Source organism: Schistocerca americana, chromosome 2 (genome assembly GCF_021461395.2).
Source record: "Schistocerca americana isolate TAMUIC-IGC-003095 chromosome 2, iqSchAmer2.1, whole genome shotgun sequence".
NCBI lineage: Eukaryota > Metazoa > Arthropoda > Insecta > Orthoptera > Acrididae > Schistocerca > Schistocerca americana.
This window is the reverse complement of record NC_060120.1, coordinates 558,173,634-558,196,498: the sequence shown is the minus strand read 5'-3', so window position 1 is coordinate 558,196,498 and position 22,865 is coordinate 558,173,634. Positions and strand designations below refer to the sequence as shown.

At 44.8% G+C, this 22,865-nt stretch overlaps 1 protein-coding gene across 1 annotated transcript in view; it reads right to left on the bottom strand.

Annotated features, from left to right (window-relative positions):
• The window catches only part of LOC124596123 (odorant receptor Or2-like), a 94,636-nt gene extending 73,774 nt beyond the window's left edge, over window positions 1–20,862 (bottom strand). The window contains exons 1-2 of the mRNA XM_047135140.1: window positions 20,474–20,862; window positions 6,328–6,427 (exon numbers count right to left, since the gene is read on the bottom strand). Of these exons, the coding sequence (XP_046991096.1) occupies window positions 6,328–6,427; window positions 20,474–20,826 (453 nt within the window). The 5' untranslated portion in view covers window positions 20,827–20,862. The remainder of the gene's footprint in view (window positions 1–6,327; window positions 6,428–20,473) is intronic.
• Between the last annotated feature and the right edge of the window lie 2,003 nt (window positions 20,863–22,865).

Here is a 22,865-nt window from a genome sequence, read left to right as displayed (position 1 = left end):
GCAGTAGTGGCGCTCGCTGTATTGCAGTAGTTTGAGCAGCGAAGATTTTTGTGAGGTAAGTGATTTGTGAAAGGTATAGTTTAATGTTAGTCAGGGCCATTCTTTTGTAGGGAATTTTGAAAGTCAGACTGCGTTGCGCTAACAAAATATTGTGTGTCAGTTTAAGCACAGTCATGTATAATTGTTAAAAAGGGGACGTTTCAAATCAAATGGCAGAATAGCACTGATGCTGACTATCGGACTTGCTGCCTTCCTTGTAGCCGCCTTCCGCTGTCTCCAGATGAATAATATCTTATCTGAATGAAACTACTGTCGCATTGACTGGTGGCATGGGAACACGGAACCTACGACAGGTGTTTCAGCCGGAAAGTATTTGCCGAGTTAGGGACAGGGTAAATTTTGTACAAATTAAACCATATTTTTATATTTATGAGTTAAGCATACATACAAAAGAAATGCGAGGCAGCCGGTACGGAGTGGGAAACATCAGTCAACAATCCTGGATAGTCCGTTGCAATAATTAGTCAAAAATGGTTCAAATGGCTCTGAGCACTATGGGACTTAACATCTTAGGTCATCACTCCCCTAGAACTTAGAACTACTTAAATCTAACTAACCTAAGGACATGACACATATCCATGCCCGAGGCAGGATTCGAACCTGCGACCGTAGCAGTCCCGTGGTTCCGGACTGCAGTGCCTAGAACCGCGAGGCCACCGCGGCCGGCTAATCGTTAGTCCTCCATGGGATTACGAATTCATAAAAGAACAATATAGAAGATAAAGGAAAATTTCGTCAGACCCTACAGACTTCTAATTGGTTAGAAAGAGTGGGAAATTGATCTGAGAAAAAATGGGAGACGTTAGTCGACCGTGAGAATGAATGTGTTTCGGATGCAAAGAGCGGCATGAGCGGCAACTCTAAGGTGCGTTTTCAGGGGCCATGTTTTGTGACAATGTTTCTCCGCAAAAGCGTTGCCGTCAACATTGCTTTAGTGTGACTGCTTTGCTGTATGGCCGGGCAGTGTTGCTCAAGGAGCACGGTGTAGCAGATAGATGCCCATTGTCGAGGTGTTGCCAAGTGTGGAGAATATTTCGTGTCGCCCGGTCATATCTCTCTGTCCTTGTCTGTAACTGCTTCCCTCTCCGTCATACTTGCTTCCTCTTCCTCAAGCCGACGGCGCTGCAGTCCCACGGCGCGTAATCTGAGCAGTTAAGCAATATCATTTTCCTTCGTCTGTGGAGGTTCAGTGTTGGCTGTAATTACCGTATGTCAGCCAAACTTGGTAGATATTCTAATACGTAAATGCGGAACAGATTTGCGCTGTTTGTATGACGTTATGACACCCACGCTGTCATTTGACTAGCCGAAACGTAAATGAACAGTATGCGCTGTTAGTGAAACTGTTCTTTGTGATTGGCAGCACTGAGAAAGTATCGCAGACTGAAAGGTCCGAGGAGGGGCTCAGTGTCATGAAATGGCCGAAAGAAGATGATAACGAAATTCGAAAACACTAGTGAGCTTGGCATGACACCCGGAAGAGGAAGGCGTCCTATGCCGGTGGAAGCTATTGACGAGGTTGCTGCTGCTGTAGCTAACCACACAGCGCATGCCCCCTGGAGTGTCATGAGAATTGTCGATCCCTTGGCCAACAGTACGGAAAGTATTGATGTCTGTTTTACACTGGTACACGTACAAAATCTGCAGCTGAAACTTCACGATCCGCAGCAAACTTCTGAATTTGCTCTTTTGTTTATGGCACAGATCGAAGTTGATGACATGTGGCCAGGCAATATTCTATGGAGTACCGTGGGTGCAGTGAATACACAGAACTGCCGAATTTGGGGTGCTGTTAAACCACGTGTCGTGCACGAAGAGCCATTGCATTCGCCGCATATGACTGTGTGGTGAACATTCAGAAGCACCTTTATTCTCACTCCGTTCTTCTTTGAAGATACACTCAGAGAGGCTGTCCAGGTGTACCGTGACAGCTTAATGCTATCTAGAAATCCTTCGACAGCATGGGACTCTTGTTTGGAAGAGCGCAGCTATGTGGAAACCACTGTTTTCATGTAAGATTGGGCGACACCTCATATAACTCGCACAGTGAAAGATATGCTTAATGCTATCTTTCACAAACGTATTGTCTCCAGGGGTTTTCCAGATGCAAGATCACCTGATCTGGATTCATGTGACTGTTGGCTCTGGGGGTATCAAAAAGAACGCGTTTACCGGGGACTCTACCGATCTCTACCTGATCTGAAGGCCAGCATACAGGAACACGTTGCTCAGATTCCACCAGAACTGCTGCGAGCAATTATTGATCAAGTAGTTTTATGGGTGCAGCATCTCCTCTACGTCTCCGGTGCTCATACTGAACAAATTATTTATGCGGCAGTTTATAATAAAATCAACTTTAAGCCTTTCTCACAAGTCTGACCTGTTCTGCCCATGCCCCGTTCGTAGTCCATTACATATGGAAACACTTATGTGCGTCTTTCTTGCACTCACAACGCCAGATTTATACCTGGTGGCTAAAACTGGAACAAATTTTTTCCAGAGTAAATCTGTTCCGCATTATCGCACTGTAATATGTACCAAGTTTCTCTGCCATACGATAACTACAGCCCACACTGGAACTCTTTGAGTAGCTGCACTTTAATTATAACGTCTAAGACCAGAGCTATGGAACACAAGAGGTGACACAGTATATACAAAGTCTGAAATCTGGAAAAGGACCTTCTCCTTCCTACCACTGTAGTAGATGATTTGCAATACGGAGAGAAAATTGTATTTACATTCATGATTCTGTCCATGTACTGGTGAACCACAATAAAATATTAACATTAATATTTGGCTGTAATTGGAAACTACTTTACCGAATTCGTTACCAAAGCATTGCAAACGCGTTGTGCTAAGAGGCTTAGCGATGAGAAATATCCGTTAGATAACTTCTGTATGAATTACCAGTAGCCAAAAAATAAAAGTTGATCGCCAGTCTGATAGCAACTGGTATACAGTCTGTCATGTATTGATCTTACGATTTCTCGGACGCATTACTTTTAAGCGATATACTGAAATCGTGTTTCAGCATCCTGAAAAAAGCTATATCTTCGGAAGCACTTCGCTTAAAAAGGAACGCAATAGCTTTGGCTCGATTTCTATTTTCCTTGTCAACTTTTTTTCCTTTTTGGAATGCATATTATGCAGAAGATCAGCACCCCCTTCCACTAGTTCCTGTCCATTTGGCGGTCACGGCGTGGCCCGTGTAAGCGAACACTTCTGGCCCGGAAACATGATGCTGCAAACACTGTCGGGCCACACTGGCATGCAGTGTTGCCGAACAGGCCGTGCGGGGTATCTGCGCGGCCTAAGGGGGCCTCGTCACGGTCCGCGTGACTCCACCCGTCTGTGGTTCGAGTCCTCCCTCGGGCATGGGTGTGTTTGTGTTGTCCTTAGCGTAGGTTAGTTTAAGATAGCTTAAATAGTGCCTAAGCTTAGGGACCGATGACTACAGCAGTTTGGTCCCGTAAAACCTTACCACAAATTTCCAATTTTTTTGTTGCCGAACATGTGGCTGAAATTCCTGTAGCGTGCAATGTTGCCAGACATCATTGTCGGGATTTGTTGTTGGTAATATGCAATTTTTATTGTCCGCGTAAACGTGCCTTTACCAGAATAGCAGCGGCAAGCTGTGTGCAGTCGACTCGCTGAGCAGATTGCGTGCGCGCGTAGTTTTGGCGATCGCAGGTAGCCGTGTGCATCCTCTAGCGACGTGACCGGAGTCCTACCATGATTACACTACACTCATCTAACACCGTGGCGATGGAGGTCAGAACATGCTGCTAGCTAAGATGGCGGTAGACGTTCCTGTTAGTCTTCACGAACGACCCAAAAACAAACGGACGAGTTGACAGGCTTCGTAAGAGTGTAGCTGGAGAAAGTGTTTCCATCAATTTCATGACCTACGCGGTGTCCCTCCACCAGTAATATACAGGGCGAGTCACTAACTATTGCCACCAAGAATAACACCGAAAGTATGATAGGAGCTGAAAAGTTTGTGGGACAAACGTTGCATGAGACCAGGGGGGCCATAATATGACGTTGGTTTTTTGTTGCTAGGTGGGGTCGCTTCGGAGATATGAAGTTCAACTTTGTTTTTTTAAATGGAATGCTATAGCTTGGTACTCATTTCCAGATAGCAGCTATCGCGACGAATCTAATGATGTGTAACAGTAAGGTCTTTGAAGGTCAACGAAGGTCAAAAAGTTGGCATGAACGTCCATTTACAGAAAGTGTTGGAAGTGATGACCATTGGTATCAGTGCAGTGCTGCAATATTATTATCATGGATTGAGTGGTATTCCTTATCACATCGGCACTTACGAAACACAAGCTCTGACAATTCCCTCTTGCATATCTTCAGGTGTAATTGGAATATCTTTATAAACAATGTCTTTTACGAATCCTCACAAGAAAAAAATCCAGAGACGTCAAGTCTGGCGAGCGAGCTGGCCACAGCACACCTCCTCCGCGTCCAATCCAACGATTTGGGAATTGTCTCTGCAACTCATTTCTATCAGCGAAAAATGTGCCGGACACTCATCGTGATGATACTACATTCTGTTCCTTGTTCCTAAAGGTATTTCTCCAAGTAATAGACCTAATGTTTCTTGCAGGAATGTGGTCTACTTCCTACAATTATGATTTCCTTCAATGAAATTGGGGTCTATGATTCTGTCCTCTAGAACCCCACACCATACATTCACCGACCACGGGTTTTGGTGTGCAGCTTTCCGCAGTCAACATGGATTTTCAGTTGCCCAATAATGCATGTTATGAAAATTAACATTTCTATGATTCATGAATGTAGCCTCGTCAGTAAATAAAATCAAATTAATAAATGTGTAATCCCTCTGGATGTGAAGTTGAGCCCAACGGCAGAATTCAATGCGACGCATACAATCCATACCAGTTAATTCTCGGTGGAGACTGATATGGTAAGGATGATACTTATGGCGATGCAGAACACGAACAACACTCCTGTGGCTCATGCCAGATTCCCTTGTGATTTGACGCGAACTAACACAAGGATCTCGAGCCACAGTTGCAAGAGTACCAATTTCCGTTTCCTCGTTAGTAACTTTCCTTTGCCGGATATGTTTCCGATGCGTTAAAGATCCAGTTGTTCTCAATTTATCATGCTCATAATTAAAAGTACGACGTGTAGGGTGAGTACTTTGAGGATATCTTTCAGCGTATAAGTCTGTAGCTCTCACTGAATTTCGTTGGCATTCTCCGTAAATGAGAAGCATATCGACTTGTTCTTCGAAGGAATAAATCATTTACATTAGCTTGATTCGACGATACTAGTCTTACGGTTCCTATTAGTGTTGTATTGAGAAACCGTCGAATAGTGTTTACATGTCAATGGATACGCCGTATTCGGCGAATATTTACTATTTTCACGATATACAAAAATGGCTCTGAGCACTATGGGACTCAACTGCTGAGGTCATTAGTCCCCTAGAACTTAGAACTACTTAAACCTAACTAACCTAAGGACATCACAAACATCCATGCCCGAGGCAGGATTCGAACCTGCGACCGTAGCGGTCTTGCGGTTCCAGACTGCAGCGCCTTTAACCGCACGGCCACTTCGGCCGGCTTCACGATATACGAGAGAGAATTGTCAGAGCATGTGCTTCGATAAGTGACGAAGTGATAAGGAATACCACTCATTCCATGATGAGAAGATTGCAGCACTGGATCGATACCAATGGTCATCAGTTCGAACACCTCCTGTAAATGGACGTTCATGCCACCTTTGTGACCTTCGTTGACATTCAGTGACCTTACTGTTACACATCATTGGCTTCGTCTTGATAGCCGCTATCAGAAAATAAGTACCAAACTATAGCACCTCATTAAAAAAAAAAGTTGACCTTCATATCTCTGACGCGACTCCACCTAGCAACAAAAATCCAGCGTTATATTGTGGTCCCCGTTGTCCCATGCAACATTTGTCCCACAAACTTTTCAGCTACTATCACACTTTAGGAGTTATTGTAGGTGGTAATAGTTAGTGACTCACCCTGCATATTCAGCACAGACAACCTTACAGGGAATGAGTTTTAAAACAGCAAGAATAAATGTACTGCAATGAAAAATGAACAGTTCTGATTGCTATCGAAATACGAGATGAAAAATCTCTTCTTTGTTGGCGAATCCAAGCCTATTAAATACTGTAAAACGGTGAAGTATGGAACATAGTATTTGCTTAGTAGGTACGACAGTGTTAGTTGAGTAGTTACGGTAAAGCACTTACAAGTGTGGCCTGGAACAGAGCGACGCAGGCCAGCAGCACGCCGGAGATGAACTGTGTCATGGCCAGCGGACTCATCACGCTGTCCAGGTACCGCACGAACCTGCACATAATTACCGAATACTTTAATGCACACTTTAGACATCCAACACGCGTATGTGTTTCAACGTTGGTAGGTTAAAAATGTGGGCCGGAACGGCACATGTACCTAAGCGTGCAACTTCGAATATACTGGACACTGAGGCGACAAAGTCGTGGGATACATCCTACTATGGTATAGGACCTCCCTTTGCCCGCCATACTGCAGCGATCTGATGTGGCATGGCCCTGTTGCCGTCCATAATTATTGTGACAATGTTACCGGTGGAGGATTTAATGCATTAACTGACTTCTCGATTGTGTCCCATAATTGTTCGATGTTGGGTGATCTGGGTGGCCAAATCACTCGCTCGAATTGTCCAGAATATTCGTCAAACCAATCACGAACACTGTAGCCTAGTGACATGGCGCATTGTCATCCACAAAACTTCCATCGTTGGTTGAGAATATGAAGTTCATGGATGGCTGCAAATGGTCTCCAAGTAGCCGAACATAACCATTTATAGTCAGTGATGGGTTCAATTGGACCAAAGAAACCAGCCCATTCCATCTAAACACAGTTCACATCATTATGCAGCCACCACTAGCTTGCACAGTGCCTTGTTGATAACTGGGTCCATGGCTTCGTGGTGTCTGGACACACCCGAACCCTGCCATCAGACTTTAACAACTGAAATCGGGACTCATCTGCTGGGCCACGGTTCTCCAGTCGTCTAGGTTCCGAGGTCACGAGCCCAGCGGAGGCGTTGCAGGCGATGTCGTGCTGTTAGCAAAGGCGCTCGCGTCGATCATCTGCTGCCATAGTCCATACGCCAAATTTCGCCGCGCTGTCGTAACGGATACGTTCGTCGTACGCCCCATATTGACTTCTGTGAGAATTTCACGGCGTTTTGTTCTTCCATTAGCACTGAAAACACTACGCGGAATCCGATGCTCTCGGTCGTCAAGTGAAGGCCGTCAGTCACTGCGTTGTCCGTGGTTAGAGGTAATGCCTGAACTGATGTATTCTCGGCACGCTCTTGACATTGTGGGTTTCGAAACATTAAATTCGCTAGCGATTTCCTAAACGGAATGTCTCAAGCGTCTAGCTCCGCCTTCAAAGTCTGTTAATTCCCGTCGAGCGGCTATAATCACGTCGGAAATCTTTTCAGACGAGTTTAAAAATGACAGCTCCTCCAACGCACTGTCCTTTTATGCCTTGTGTACGCGGTACTACCGCAATCTGTAGGTGTGCATATCGCTATCCCATTGCTTTGACCTCAGTGTGTAGTCCGTCGCCTGACTACTAGCTATACAAAGCCGTGCTTCCGCCAAGTACTCTTACGTGGATACGCATGTCGCAAGGGACACAAGTCAGTCGACCATCTCCCCACAGATTACCAATATGTAAGGCGTTTCACCACCTACTTTAATATACACTACTGGCCATTAAAATTGCTACACCAAGACGAAATGCTGATGATAAACGGGGATTCATTGGAAAAATATATTATACTAGAACTGACATGTGATTATATTTTCACGCAATTTGGTTGCATAGATCCTGAGAAATCAGTACCCAGAACAATCACCTCTGGCCATAATAACGGCCTTGATACGCCTGGGCGTTGAGTCAGAGCTTGGATGGCGTGTACAGGTACAGCTGCCCATGCAGCTTCAACACAATACCACAGTTCATCAAGAGTAGTGACTGGCGTATTGCGACGAGCAAGTTGCTCGGCCACCATTGACCAGACGTTTTCAGTTGGTGAGAGATCTGCAGAATGTGCTGGCCAGGGCAGCAGTCGAACATTTTCTGTACCCAGAAAGGCCCAAACGGAACTTCGCAATGTGGTCGTGCATTATCCTGCTGAAATGTAGGGTTTCGCAGGAATCGAATGAATGGTAGAGCCAGGGGTCGTAACACATCTGAAATGTAACGTCCACTGTTCAAAGAGCCGTCAATGTGAACAAGAGGTGACCGAGACGTGTAACCAATAGCACCCCATACCATCACGCCGGGTGATACGCCAGTATGGCGATGACGAATACACGCTTCCAATGTGTATTCACCACGATGTCGCCAAACACGGTTGCGACCATCATGATGCTGTAAACAGAACCTGGATTCATCCGAAGAAATGACGTTTTGCCATTCGTGCACCCACGTTCGTCGTTGAGTACACCATCTCAGGCGTTCCTGTCTGTGATGCAGCGTCAAGGGTAACCGCAGCCATGGTCTCCGAGCTGATAGTCCATGCTGCTGCAAACGTCCTCAAACTGTTCGTGCAGATGGTAGTTGTCTTGCAAACGTCCCCATCTGTTGACTCAGGGATCGAGACGTGGATGCACGATCCGTTACAGCCATGCGGATAAGATGCCTGTCATCTCGACTGCTAGTGATACGAGGCCGTTAGGATCCAGCACGGCATTCCGTATTACCCTCCTGAACCCACCGATTCCATATTCTGCTAACAGTCATTGGATCTCGACCAACACGAGCAGCAATGTCGCGATACGATAAACCGCAATCGCGACAGGCTACAATCCGACCTTTATCAAAGTCGGAAACGTGATGGTACTCATTTCTCCTCCTTACACGAGGCATCACAACGTTTCACCAGGCAACGCCGGTCAACTGCTGTTTGTGTATGAGAAATCGGTTGGAAACTTTCCTCATGTCGGCACGTTGTAGGCGTCGCCACCGGCGCCAACCTTGTGTGAATGCTCTGAAAAGCTAATCATTTGCATATCACAGCATCTTCTTCCTGTCGGTTAAATTTCGCGTCTGTAGCACGTCATCTTCGTGGTGTAGCAATTTTAATGGCCAGTAGTGTTCCATAAATTAAGCTGATTTGTGGACCGATATGCAGATCTGATCGTGTTCGTATACCAAAATGTTTGCTACAGCATAGGCCACGTCTCAGACATGCAGAGACGTGTGGTTCTAAACTGACCGAAACGTCTAAAAAAACATGACCTGTAGGCTTCTCATAGTCACGAGCTCCCTAGTAGTTTAACGTACCACTAAGCATGTGTAGAGCGGGCTGCGCTGTTGTTTTTTGTCCTCAGTACGGTGCATTATGTTGGAGAGAAATGAATTCGAACTGTTTCCTACTGTTCGAACATGGCTCTGAGCACTATGGGACTTAACAACTATGATCATCAGTCCCCTAGAACTTAGAACTACTTAAACCTAACTAACCTAAGGACAGCACGCAACACCCAGCCATCACGAGGCAGAGAAAATCCCTGACCCCGCCCGGAATCGAACCCGGGAACCCGGGTGTGGGAAGCGAGAACGCTACCGCACGACCACGAGATGCGGGCTGTTCGAACATCATATACGGTCCGAAATCGTAAGAAAAACTCTCCATTCTTTGGACAATGATAGTGCTGAACCAGTATCCGCAGAATCAAGTGTTGTAGAATCCTTATGGTGGAGTCTATGCTACCGATTGCTCCATGCATTATCTTGTTACAACAAAATTGTTGTATGGCACCATATATTATAGTTAGCGCATGCTATGGTGACTTCCGAGAAAAACAGTTTGCTTCGCTAGATAAGGCGTAATGTTTTCTTGGACGTGACATCCCGCATATAAAAAGACATCTAAAAGCTATACTTAAGTAGATATATGGACCTTTTATGCTGCAGGTATCACTTTACTGTACTAGAATGTAACATATGGCTAGTGGTCTTGTTTTTTAGTGTTTACAAGCAACGCATCGACTCGTCTGTTGTCTATGCCATATACTACAGGTTTTTTTTTCTTGACTCCGAGGTCCTACATTTTCGGTTTTCTTTTTTTTCGTGTACATAGCACACTAACCGTGCTTACCGCCTTATTATTCCAGTACACAAACTGCAGAACACAGATTTGAATATTTCTATATGCGGAGAGGCTGGAAATAGAATGGATCGTGCGTTTTGACACTGTGCAAGACTCCTTAAGAGTATTAAATACCATAAAATAATATTTACGATATGCTTCACTCTACTCTCCGCAAACTGCTCCCATGTGGTGTCATCAACGAATAACTTACAGAAAAGGCGCTGTGTGATGTTTAGCAACCTTTTTACTGTTTGTCTACAGGTTTACAGGTAAACAATTAACTATATTCTGCCTCCATACTGCTATAATAAGCTACTATGACTACTATAAATACGACACAGAAGTGCTATATTAAACCTGGGGGGAACTTTGTTCTCCACAATACTGCCAGTGCCACAGTCTGTCAGTCGCGATTTAGCACTCTGTCACAAAACGCGGAATTTACCATTAAACTATTCCGTTAAATTATTATTCACCGCAAATTTGCAGAATATGCTGTGACATCATTAATGTATACTAACCACACGTCGGATTCACATACTATTCTACTCTATAAATCTGTCGCTATGTAGCAGTCATAGGAACCATGATGCTTTAGTAGTTCTGTAAAGTTTCCTAGATAGAGCCAAATGTTCCCTTGGAAGTGACATCTCGCATATAAAACGACACCTAGGGTCATACTATACCATAAGACAGTTGGGATTGACTGTTAAACATGGGTGGCATCCAACGGTAGAGTAGTACTTATATAATATATTTAAATGTCAAACCACAAGCCCAGGAGTAATCGAAGTTATTGGTAAACACTTTATAGATTTTATAAGGTGTCCAGAGATGTGACTATGGGAAACTTTTACGTTTTCCTTGGTTAAAGAACATGACATTACCTGGTTGGAGGCCATTACGGAATGGATAGAATGTTTCGTCCCTGTAAACGACGACTTGTATCTTCCTTTCCAACTACTCTGTATGGACAGTTATTGGTAATTCCCCACCGCTACCGCTGCTGTATAATCACATTATTTCGTCTCTCTTTTCTGCGTATTACACGTCGATATCATCGTCTCTGCAAACCAGCAATATCATGCTGTCACGCTCCAATGTTGAATACCTATACCTCGTAATATTTACAGGTATTTTGTTTAAGCTTTGCTTATTTAGGCCTGAACATGAAGAATATGGTTGAGGACTTGCTATTAACTGTATGTTTCAGCTGTGACAGCATCAAGGATTGGTAGAATCTCTGACGTCATTTTCAGTTGTGACCCACTAAACTTTAGAACACAACTATTTCCGCATTTGCGTCTACATGTCTGCACGTTATAGAGAATATCATTTTAATCTATGTTGCGGCATTTGTTTAGCATGTACAGCAATGGTCGTTGGTCATACAACGGTGTTCTAACAGAGAATATCAGGCGTTAAGCATGTTTAATGGCTCATTGTGCTTGCAAGGTGCACTAAACCTTACATACAATATAACTTTATTTTTGCACGAATTTTCGAAAAAATCCTAAATACTACGATAAACACGCATTCTAATGAGTTACACAGACGATTTGGATGCAGCAATGTTTAATTTTTGGAGCTTCAATGTGCTTGCAAAGTGTGAGATGTCTCACAATAAATGGTAAGTAATTTCATTTATTTCCGTGTTACAGACTCTGACATTGTCTTTGAAAATGCCACGTCACACACTCTACGTATTTAGATACTACTGCAACATAAACATTACAGTTTCTTACGCATTTTAGCATATTGTGATGTCACAAAAGTGGATAGGTGACTGAGTTAATACAGAGTTTTTTCTTGTATTTGTCCTCAACTAGGTCTTAGATACTTGATGTAGGAACATTGCACTTTTCACGTTGCCGACGTATTTTGCAGATATTTTAGATTATTTTACTCGTAAATGTGCAAAATAATACAGGATATATAGTCTATAAAGCTTTTAGAGAGACTTGCCACCGTAGTTCTGATTGCAAACTTCGGCGAAAGTTGATATTGTACAAAGCCTCCAGTAGGCCTGTGTCATTTGTAATAATATCAATAATTAGCAATGAATATCATTGATTATATTTTTCCAGTGAATAAGATGATGCATTATGTTTGTCCCTTTTAAATGGTGTCTGGGAAGAATTTAAATGCTGTAATATTTAATTTGAGGGTGTGCTGTGACTTACATCAAGAGTAAGCCTAATTAATTACATTCAGACTGTTAATTTGCTTGTGTGCTTGCCTGCTTAGTGTAGTATTTTAGCTAACACGTCGTTTTCTGCCGTCATAAGCTTGGTCAGGCTAGTTTTACCACATATATTCCTTAGGCCTACCTTCTACATTTTTACTGTTTTAAACATGGAAATCTAGCTTTAGAATATATACTTTAGAATTTTGGGCATTAATTTGCCGACTGTGTATTCGTGGAAATCTGCATTACAACGTTTGTACTTTCTTCACATTTCAGACGTAATTTTATAGACAGTTTAAAATAATGTGACACCTGACAAGCATCACTGATGTGGAGATTGGTTGGAAAGAAAATTGTAGCATTTGAGAAGCATCATGGACGTGGAAAATAATTAATTTATGGCTCTTTTGCTTCTTAAACCAAGCACTGTACACAACAGGAACAATTATCTTCATTTAGCAGTGCAAATCTCGTTTCCTACAGTGCAGCCATTTGTTGGCGACAGTAAGGAACCCATGATACAACAAAGAAACAGTGCACATTTTCTACAGTGCGGGTAGCCGTCTCTTGTGGTGCAAAATTCGAACTAGACTCGTTTTCTACAGTACAGCTGTCTGCTGGTGACAGTAAGGAACTGGTATATGGTACAGGACTTGACTTTATTTCTCGATAGTGGGATAGTATTTAAGGTAAAACTCACGTTCAACAAGTATGTATTCCTAATTCATTATTTGTATTTTATAAGAAAATGTTTTCTACTCATTCCAGTATTCCATAGCGAATTATGTACAGCTTTGAAGGGAATTTACCGAAATGATTGGTGAGCCAGTCCTTAAACGAATATTCCGAAGTCAGCTGTGCAAACTTAGTTGACAACATTTTCGGTATTTATGCAATTCTGATACTTTACTGTACTTGGCGATTACGTCAGCGTTACATGTTAAATCACTGTCGTGACATCACCAGATCACAGTTTCTCTACTGCACTGTATGTAGGTGGGTGCTGAGCGTGCGCGTGGGAGTCGGCCCAGCATGGAAACGAATGGCATTGAAGATAAGGAAGTGCTGATGCTGATGTCAGCAGAATATAACACGCACTACTGCCTCAGCGTGGTAGGATTCCTGGAATGACCTTGGTGGTAAGACATAGTGCTAATGTTGACGTCAGCAAAACTAAAGCATTGCCCGAGTTTATTCTTGCCCGTATGCCCAGTGTGCCTCTACTTATGTTTTAAATAGAATGTGTAACACGAGGACGTCTCGAGGGTTGATGACCACTACAAAATCCGTTTTATCAAATTCAAGAACCAGTTTCATCACAGTTACCTTATATGGTGCATTACATTGTCCAAGCATTCCGCGGAGTTTGCGAACACACTGTGCAAAACAGTCACTACATTTGTAATAAATTTTCACTATAACATCTACATCTACATCTACATCTATACTCCGCGAGCCACCTTACGGTGTGTGGCGGAGGGTACTTATTGTACCACTATCTGATCCCCCTTCCCTGTTCCATTCACGAATTGTGCGTGGGAAGAACGACTGCTTGTAAGTCTCCGTATTTGCTCTAATTTCTCGGATCTTTTCGTTGTGATCATTACGCGAGATATATGTGGGCGGTAGTAATATGTTGCCCATCTCTTCCCGGAATGTGCTCTCTCGTAATTTCGATAATAAACCTCTCCGTATTGCGTAACGCCTTTCTTGAAGTGTCCGCCACTGGAGCTTGTTCAGCATCTCCGTAACGCTCTCGCGCTGACTAAATGTCCCCATGACGAATCGCGCTGCTTTTCGCTGGATCATGTCTATCTCTTCTATTAATCCAACCTGGTAAGGGTCCCATACTGATGAGCAATACTCAAGAATCGGACGAACAAGCGTTTTGTAAGCTACTTCTTTCGTCGATGAGTCACATTTTCTTAGAATTCTTCCTATGAATCTCAACCTGGCGCCTGCTTTTCCCACTATTTGTTTTATGTGATCATTCCACTTCAGATCGCTCCGGATAGTAACTCCTAAGTATTTTACGGTCGTTACCGCTTCCAATGATTTACCACCTATGGCATAATCGTACTGGAATGGATTTCTGCCCCTATGTATGCGCATTCTGTCGTGAAGTGCCCCTTTATTAACCACAAAGAAAACAGATGGAAATCGTGCGACATAGAGTACTGCCGACTTACTAGGACACAAATGACGGGCATTTCAAAACTTGCGACCTTTATAGCGTTTATAGGAAGTCTTGGCCATACAGACAACGAAACCGAAGAGCACGAATGAAGGACGCTCGTATTCAAAGTGATGAAATTACTGACACGGACGCAGATGTGGATAACACTAAATGTAAATTTAGTTTAGACAGACTAGGTCATAATTGTCTACAGCCAACATTTGCCACGGAAAACATGTAGGCCTAATCAAAACAAAAACAAATATTCAACTGATACATTATGCTTCAGATCTCTGTACTGTATTATTAGCGCTAGAGAAATGGCATTACATCATCGGCCTTAGACATGCATTAGCACGAGGAGCGTTCAATAAAAGTAATGCAACAGATTTTTTTCCCCGAAAGCACTTTGATTTTATTCAGGATTCCAATACACCATATTATTCCCCACTCATTCTCCTAAAAAACAGCATTTTTCAATTTAATCTCCATTCACTGTGATGGCCTTATACCACCTTTCTGAGAGGGCCTGTATGCCCATGTGGTACCATTCCACTGGCCGACGTCAAAGCCAGCCTCTTGTTATGCCAATAACATCCCCATCATCCACTCACTGCGTGCCACGGAGTGCATCCTTCATTGGGCCCAACAGCTGGAAGTCGGAAGGTCCGAGATCCGGGCTGTAGGGTGAATTGAGTCCAATGAAGTTTTGTGAACTGCTCTCGGGTGCACAGATTTGTGTGAGGCCTACTTTGTCATGGAGAAGGACACGTTCGTTAGCATTTTTGTGGTGACGAACACGCTGAAGCCGTTTCTCCAATTTCCTAATTATTGCACCATGAGGGCACACGTTAAACAGAATAACCTCATCTGAGTCCCAGAAGACCATCGCCACGATTTTGTTGGTTTAGGTAGCTGCTTTGAACTTTTTGTTTGGGTGAGCGGTGGTGGGATACTCTATGGATTGCTGTTTTGTTTCCGGTTCGAAGTGATGAACCCACGTATCATTGCCCGTCATGGTCTTTGACAAAAAAGCAACGCGCAAGAAATTCCACACAGATGGTCCTTCATGGTTATTTATGGTCCTCTCTTAGGCGGCAAGGACTGTGATCTGTCGATCAGCTCGAATGAGAGTGTCCACACGTTCCATCACTGCAGGAGTCAGCTGTGTGTGGCCGGTCAGCACGTGAGAGAACAGACAGGTTTGTGCGACCTTCTTGCGATGACGACAGACGCCTGCTCCAACGATTCACCGTGTGTTTCTTCACTGCCAGATCTCCGTAGACGTTGTGCAAGAATCTACGAATACCTGCGATGCTCTGGTTTTCCGGGAAAAGGAAGTCGATGACACCTCTCTTGTTGGTAAACACCTCCATCACAGACCCCGAGCGAGGTGTTGGAGTGGTTAGCTCACTGAACTCGCAGTCGGGAGGACGCTGTTTCAAACCGGCGTCTGGCCATCCTGATTTAGGTTTTCCGTGACTTCCCTAAATCGCTTCAGGCAGATGCTGGAATTGTCCCTGTGTATGGGCACAGCCGATTTCCTCCCCCATGCTTTCCTGTTCCGAGCTTGTGCTCCGTCTCTAACGACCTCGTTGTGAATGGGGTGTTAAACACTAAACTCCTCCCCCGTCATAGACATTATTTTTAAGATTATACCTATCGGAACTTCATGAAACTGTATTAGAGGCTGAAGCGGGAATATTTCACAATGTCTTACAACAAATTCCGCAGTTTTTAAACCGAAATAGGCCGAGAAAAAATGTGTTGCATTACTTATTGAAGGCCCCTCGTACATTAAGAGCAGCAGGCGAACGAGAATGCAGGGCTTGAAGCTTTTCAAGGTCTCCCGCCTGATCGGCTAAGGTAGTGGGAACTTCTTTTACATTGCATTCTCTATCGTCTTTCTTTTTCCTCTTAGTTAGTCTATCGTCTCGCTCTCGTATTTTCACGAAGAGTTACGTTAGTTATAATACACTACCGGCCATTAAAATTGCTACACCAAAAAGAAATGCAGTTGATAAACGGGTATTCATTGGACAGATATATTGTACTAGAACAGACATGTGATTATATTTTCACGCAATTTGGTTGCATCGATCCTGAGAAATCAGTACCCAGAACAATCACCTCTGGCCATAATAACGGCCTTGATACGCCTGGGCATTGAGTCAGAGCTTGGATGGCGTGTACAGGTACAGCTGCCCATGCAGCTTCAACACAATACCACAGTTCATCAAGAGTAGTGACTGGCGTATTGCGACGAGCAAGTTGCTCGGCCACCATTGACCAGACGTTTTCAATTGGTGAGAGATCTGCAGAATGTGCTGGCCAGGGCAGCAGTCGAACATTTTCTGTACCCAGAAAGGCCCAAACGGAACCTCGCAATGTGGTCGTGCATTATCCTGCTGAAATGTAGGGTTTCGCAGGGATCGAATGAATGGTAGAGCCAGGGGTCGTAACACATCTGAAATGTAACGTCCACTGTTCAAAGAGCCGTCAATGCGAACAAGAGGTGACCGAGACGTGTAACCAATAGCACCCCATACCATCACGCCGGGTGATACGCCAGTATGGCGATGACGAATACACGCTTCCAATGTGCATTCACATGTCCGCAGCTCGTGGTCGTGCGGTAGCGTTCTCGCTTCCCGCGCCCGGGTTCCCGGGTTCGATTCCCGGCGGGGTCAGGGATTTTCTCTGCCTCGTGATGACTGGGTGCCGCCGCCGACGCCGACGCTGCCACACCACGGCCCCCCTAGCCCTCCACGCCTCCGTCGTCGCTGATGCAGAGACCCCCCAACGCCCCCAAAGTGTTGTGTGCTAAAAGTGAGTGCGGTGTAAAATTTGTGCAGTGCAATCACAGTGTCTGCAACGCAAAATAGTGCGACACGACGAAAATATCGTCGTCTCAAATGGAATATATATATATATATATATAAGTGTAAATATTATTAGATGAGTGCTACGGCTACACATATAGCGCATACCCAGGTAGCGTTCATACAAATGTGCGAAACATCACTCGCTACGCTGAACATGACTATGTGAGTACACTAACAAAAGAAACATCTCTCTGCAATTCCTATCTAATCATGTTAAGCATACCTAGAATTTGTTTGTCCACTTATAGAGTTCTTTTTTTTTTTAATTATGTCTCAAATGTGTTCCTTATCGCCCTCTCTCTCTCTCTCTCTCTCTCTCTCTCTCTCTCTCCCTCTCTCTCCCTCTCTCTCTCTCTCTCTCTCTCTCTCTCTCTCTCTCTCTCTCTCGCTCTCTTCCCCTCAACCACCATCTCGTGGACACCTCGCTATATATATATATATATATATATATATATATATATATATATATATATATAATATTCGTTCATACATATTTGTCATTGTCCTTTGTTTCCTAGATGTAAGCCTTAGCCAATAAGACAACTCTACAAATAGTTACATGCCACATAATGGCTAAAATGGTTCAAATGGCTCTGAGCACTATGGGACTCAACTGCTGTGGCCATCAGTCCCCTAGAACTTAGAACTACTTAAACCTAACTAACCTAAGGACATCACACACATCCATACCCGAGGCAGGATTCGAACCTGCGACCGTAGCAGTGGCACGGTTCCGGACTGCGCGCCTAGAACCGCGAGACCACCGCGGCCGGCCCACATAATGGCACCAGACCTTTAACTCTACCTAAATTCAAAGAACTTAGAAGTGTTTGAATCAACAACCCATAAAATTAACAAAAATGCAAACAAAACTGAAAAAAATGAAATATTTTGCTCCTCTGACTTACAAATCAGTGCAACAGTGTAAATCAACCTGCAAACGTGCAACATATAACGAAACAGACAATTGCAACAAAATTACATATCAGAAAAGAAAAGAAAAAGACTCGATAACTAACAGAAATAGATATTGAAAGTACCTTCGAATCTCAACACTGTATTTGTTATTTTGTAAATAAAAGTTTATTACGTTAAAAAAAAAAAAGGAAAGAAAGGTGTCGTGGGTTGTCCTTATGATAGTTAGGTTTAAGTAGTTCTAAGTTCTAGGGGACTGATGACCATAAATGTTAAGTCCCATAGTGCTCAGAGCCATTTTTTTGTGCAGTCACCACGATGTCGCCAAACACGGATGCGACCATCATGATGCTGTAAACAGAACCTGGATTCATCCGAAGAAATGACGTTTTGCCATTCGTGCACCCAGGTTCGTCGTTCAGTACACCATCGCAGGCGTTCCTGTCTGTGATGCAGCGTCAAGGGTAACCGCAGCCGTGGTCTCCGAGCTGATGTCCATGCTGCTGCAAACGTCCTCGAACTGTTCGTGCAGATGGTTGTTGTCTTGCAAACGTCCCCATCTGTTGACTCAGGGATCGAGACGTGGATGCACGATCCGTTACAGCCATGCGGATAAGATGACTGTCATCTCGACTGCTAGTGATACGAGGCCATTGGGATCCAGCAGGGCGTTCCGTATTACCCTCCTGAACCCACCGATTCCATATTCTGCTAACAGTCATTGCATCTCGATCAATTAGAGCAGCAATGTCGCGATACGATAAACCGCAATCGCGATAGGCTACAATCCGACCTTTATCAATGTCGGAAACGTGATGGTACGCATTTCTCCTCCTTACACGAGGCATCACAACAACATTTCACCGGGCAACGCCGGTTAACTGCTGTTTGTGTATGAGAAATCGGTTGGAAACTTTCCTCGTGTCAGCACGTTGTAGGCGTCGCCACCGGCGCCAACCTTGTGTGAATGCTCTGAAAAGCTAATCATTTGCATATCACAGCATCTTCTTCCTGTCGGTTAAATTTCGCGTCTGTAGCACGTCATCTTAGTGGTGTAGCAACTTTAATGGCCAGTAGTCGAGATTAATTTTATTTCATTAAGTAACACTAATGTTGCGAGGCAAAAACACAGCAGAAGTTCATCGGATTGATTGAAGCAAATGGTTAACTACTTAAATTCTACTAGGTAATAAATATACAGGGTGTTACAAAAAGGTACGGCCAAACTTTCAGGAAACATTCCTCACACACAAAGAAAGAAAATATGTTATGTGGACATGTGTCCGGAAACGCTTACTTTCCATGTTAGAGCTCATTTTATTACATTACATTACATTACATTAATCATGGAATGGAAACACACAGCAACAGAACGTACCAGCGTGACTTCAAACACTTTGTTACAGGAAATGTTCAAAATGTCCTCCGTTAGCGAGGATACATGCTTCCACCCTCCGTCTCATGGTATCGCTGATGCAGCCCTGGAGAATGGCGTATTGTATCACAGCCGTCCACAATACGAGCACGAAGAGTCTCTACATTTGGTACCGGGGTTGCGTAGACAAGAGCTTTCAAGTGCCCCCATAAATGAAAGTCAAGAGGGTTGAGGTCAGGAGAGCGTGGAGGCCGTGGAATTGGTCCGCCTCTACCAATCCATCGGTCACCGAATGTGTTGTTGAGAAGCGTACGAACACTTCGACTGAAATGTGCAGGAGCTCCATCGTGCATGAACCACATGTTGTGTCGTACTTGTAAAGGCACATGTTCTAGCAGCACAGGTAGAGTATCCCGTATGAAATCATGGCGGTGAATCGAGGAAGTACAGTACATACTGACGAAACTAAAATGAGCTCTAACATGGAAATTAAGCGTTTCCGGACACATGTCCACATAACATCTGTTCTATATTTGTGTGTGAGGAATGTTTCCTGAAAGTTTGGGAGTATCTTTTTGTAATACCCTGTATAATTTCATATTGTGAAAGTTCATACCTGTCTTCCCTCCTAGGTGCTTGTTACACGTTAATAGCAACGAGTAAAGAAATAAATAAAAAAATTACTTGCTAACATACCTTAAGATATCTTGGTGATACTGAATACACAAGCGAAGCTCTGTGTACATGTCTCGCTGAATATCCGACGCCTCCCCACTCACGTCTCTTTCGAAGTTCCTCGCCGACCCGGCGAGGTTAGTGCGAAGTCCCAAAGCGTTTATGCGGGACGATAGAATTCTCAGTTGTACGGAGACGTGGACCATGATGGCCACGAAGAAACAGTCGACGCTGACGGTGGCGAAGGCGAGCAGGAAGGTGCCGGCGCACTGCAGGGTGTAGGTGGCCGCGTAGACGGCGAGCTGGCTCGTGTCGAGCCACGACAGCTGCACGAACGGCAGCCTCCGCTCGCCGCGCTGGGCGATCAGCGGCATCGGGAACCAGACGAAGGACAGCAGGAAGAGGTAGGTGTGCAGGAGGAACGTCAGGCGCACCGCCTTCTTGTGGAACGCGTCGAACGCGGCCTGGCGGCGGGCGTCGGCGCGGCGGTGTTCGGCCTGCGCGGCCACCAGCCGGTCGAGGCGGCGCACGAGCGCGTAGAAGCGGCGCCGGCCGCGCAGCAGTAGAGCCACCTTGGCGGCGCCGCCGCTCACGGCGAACGCGTTGGTCAGCGCCAGCGTCGTCTCCTGCAGGTCCTCCGAGCCCTGGCCGACGCCCAGCACCACGAAGGCCATGTGCGTGCCGCACAGCGCCACCACGAGCGCGCTGAAGGCGTGGTAGGCGCTGCCGCGGCACGCCGGCCACACGCCCAGCAGGCACAGGAAGCGCACGTTGTGCTTCAGCACCGAGCCGGCCGCGCCGCGCCACGTCACCACGCGCTCCTCTCCACACCTGCAGGGGTTAGACAAAAGTATGCCAACACCGCGAGAAGTCCGTGCAGGTGCTAGCCGAGCCTGCACTTTCATAGCGAACGACACCTGTGCAGTGTTCGCAATACGTTGCAAGTCTCAGTGGTGGTCATAACAGTGTTCTGACTAGTTGTGGGTGCACTGTGAGGGGGTAAGTGTATGCGAATGTGGGCGATTTGTCGGTGCTCATACGGTGAGTCCTTCCGTAAGATAAGTGACCGGAGTGTTTGCTTTCAGACGTTTCGTGTCGTACACACCACCGTTAAACGAAATTTATCGGAACAGGACACCTTGTAATATTTCTGGCTTAGTCAACCATCATATTAGGCTCCAAGATATTGTTCCCAGAGCAGTGGAGATACAAGAAGTATACATAGGGTGCGTCAAAAAAATGTATACACACTTTGAACTGTCATAGACAATTTATTTCCCGTTCTACAAGGTTAAATATCTGTAAGAAAGTAATGTTATGTTTCATCAACAGGTGGCAGCAGTGGCAAGGAAGTAACTGTAACATGGCGGACGTGCGTTTGAGCTTTGAAGTGCGGAAGCAGATAATTAAGTGGTACTGGAAGTTTGACAATGTAGCTGCGGTTCGAAGGCAGTGGAGAAGTCAGTGTGGTACAGAACCACCTTCGAGGTTAACAATTACACGTCTACGAGACAAATTTCGTGGAACAGTGTGTGATGTGCATAAAGCTCGATCAGGGCGACCTCGTACAGCTACAAGTAATGATTCCACAACTGGGTCTTGGAACTGTTTCAGCGTTCGCCTCAAAAATCTTCAATGCGAGCGGCACATGAGAATAATGTAAGTGCTAGTAGCGTGCTTCTGATTCTGAAGAAAGGCAAGTTTCGTGTGTACATTCCAAGGCTGGTGCAACAACTAAGTGACGACGATCCAGATCGAAGGTTAGAATTTTGTGAATGGGTTCAGGAGATGGTGAGACGTGAACCGGGATTTATGGGTAGCATAATTTGGTCGAATGAAGCCCAATTCAAACTCAATGGAACTGTCAATAGGCACAATTGTGTGTACTGCACTGAAGATAATCCTCAGATTACAGTTGAAAAGGCTGTGAATTTGCCTGGTGTAAATGTGTGGTGTGGTTTGTCTGCAAGGGCCTTTCTGCTTTGAAAGTACTGTTACTAGAGAAACGTACCTAACAATGATTGCTGACTCCATATTCCCTGCCATTCGTGCATTATACGGTAATGATGAGTTTTATTTCCAACAAGATGGCGCCCCGTCACACTATCATAGGGACAAACGAGCATACCTGGGTCACAATGTGCCAGGCCAGTCGATAGGACACAGGGGACCAATCGAGTTTCCTGCACGCTCTCCAGACTTCACGCCGCTGGATTTCTTCTTATGGGGCATAGTAAAAGATGAAGTGTACAAACGTAAACCACGTAACCTGGACACACTTTGGAATGAGATTCAGGCAGTGTGCACAGAAATCTCATTCGACACTTTGGTACGATGTACGGAATCAGTGGTGACTCGTACTCAGAAATGTATTGATGCTGAAGGCCGCCAGTTTGAACATTAATCACATTTG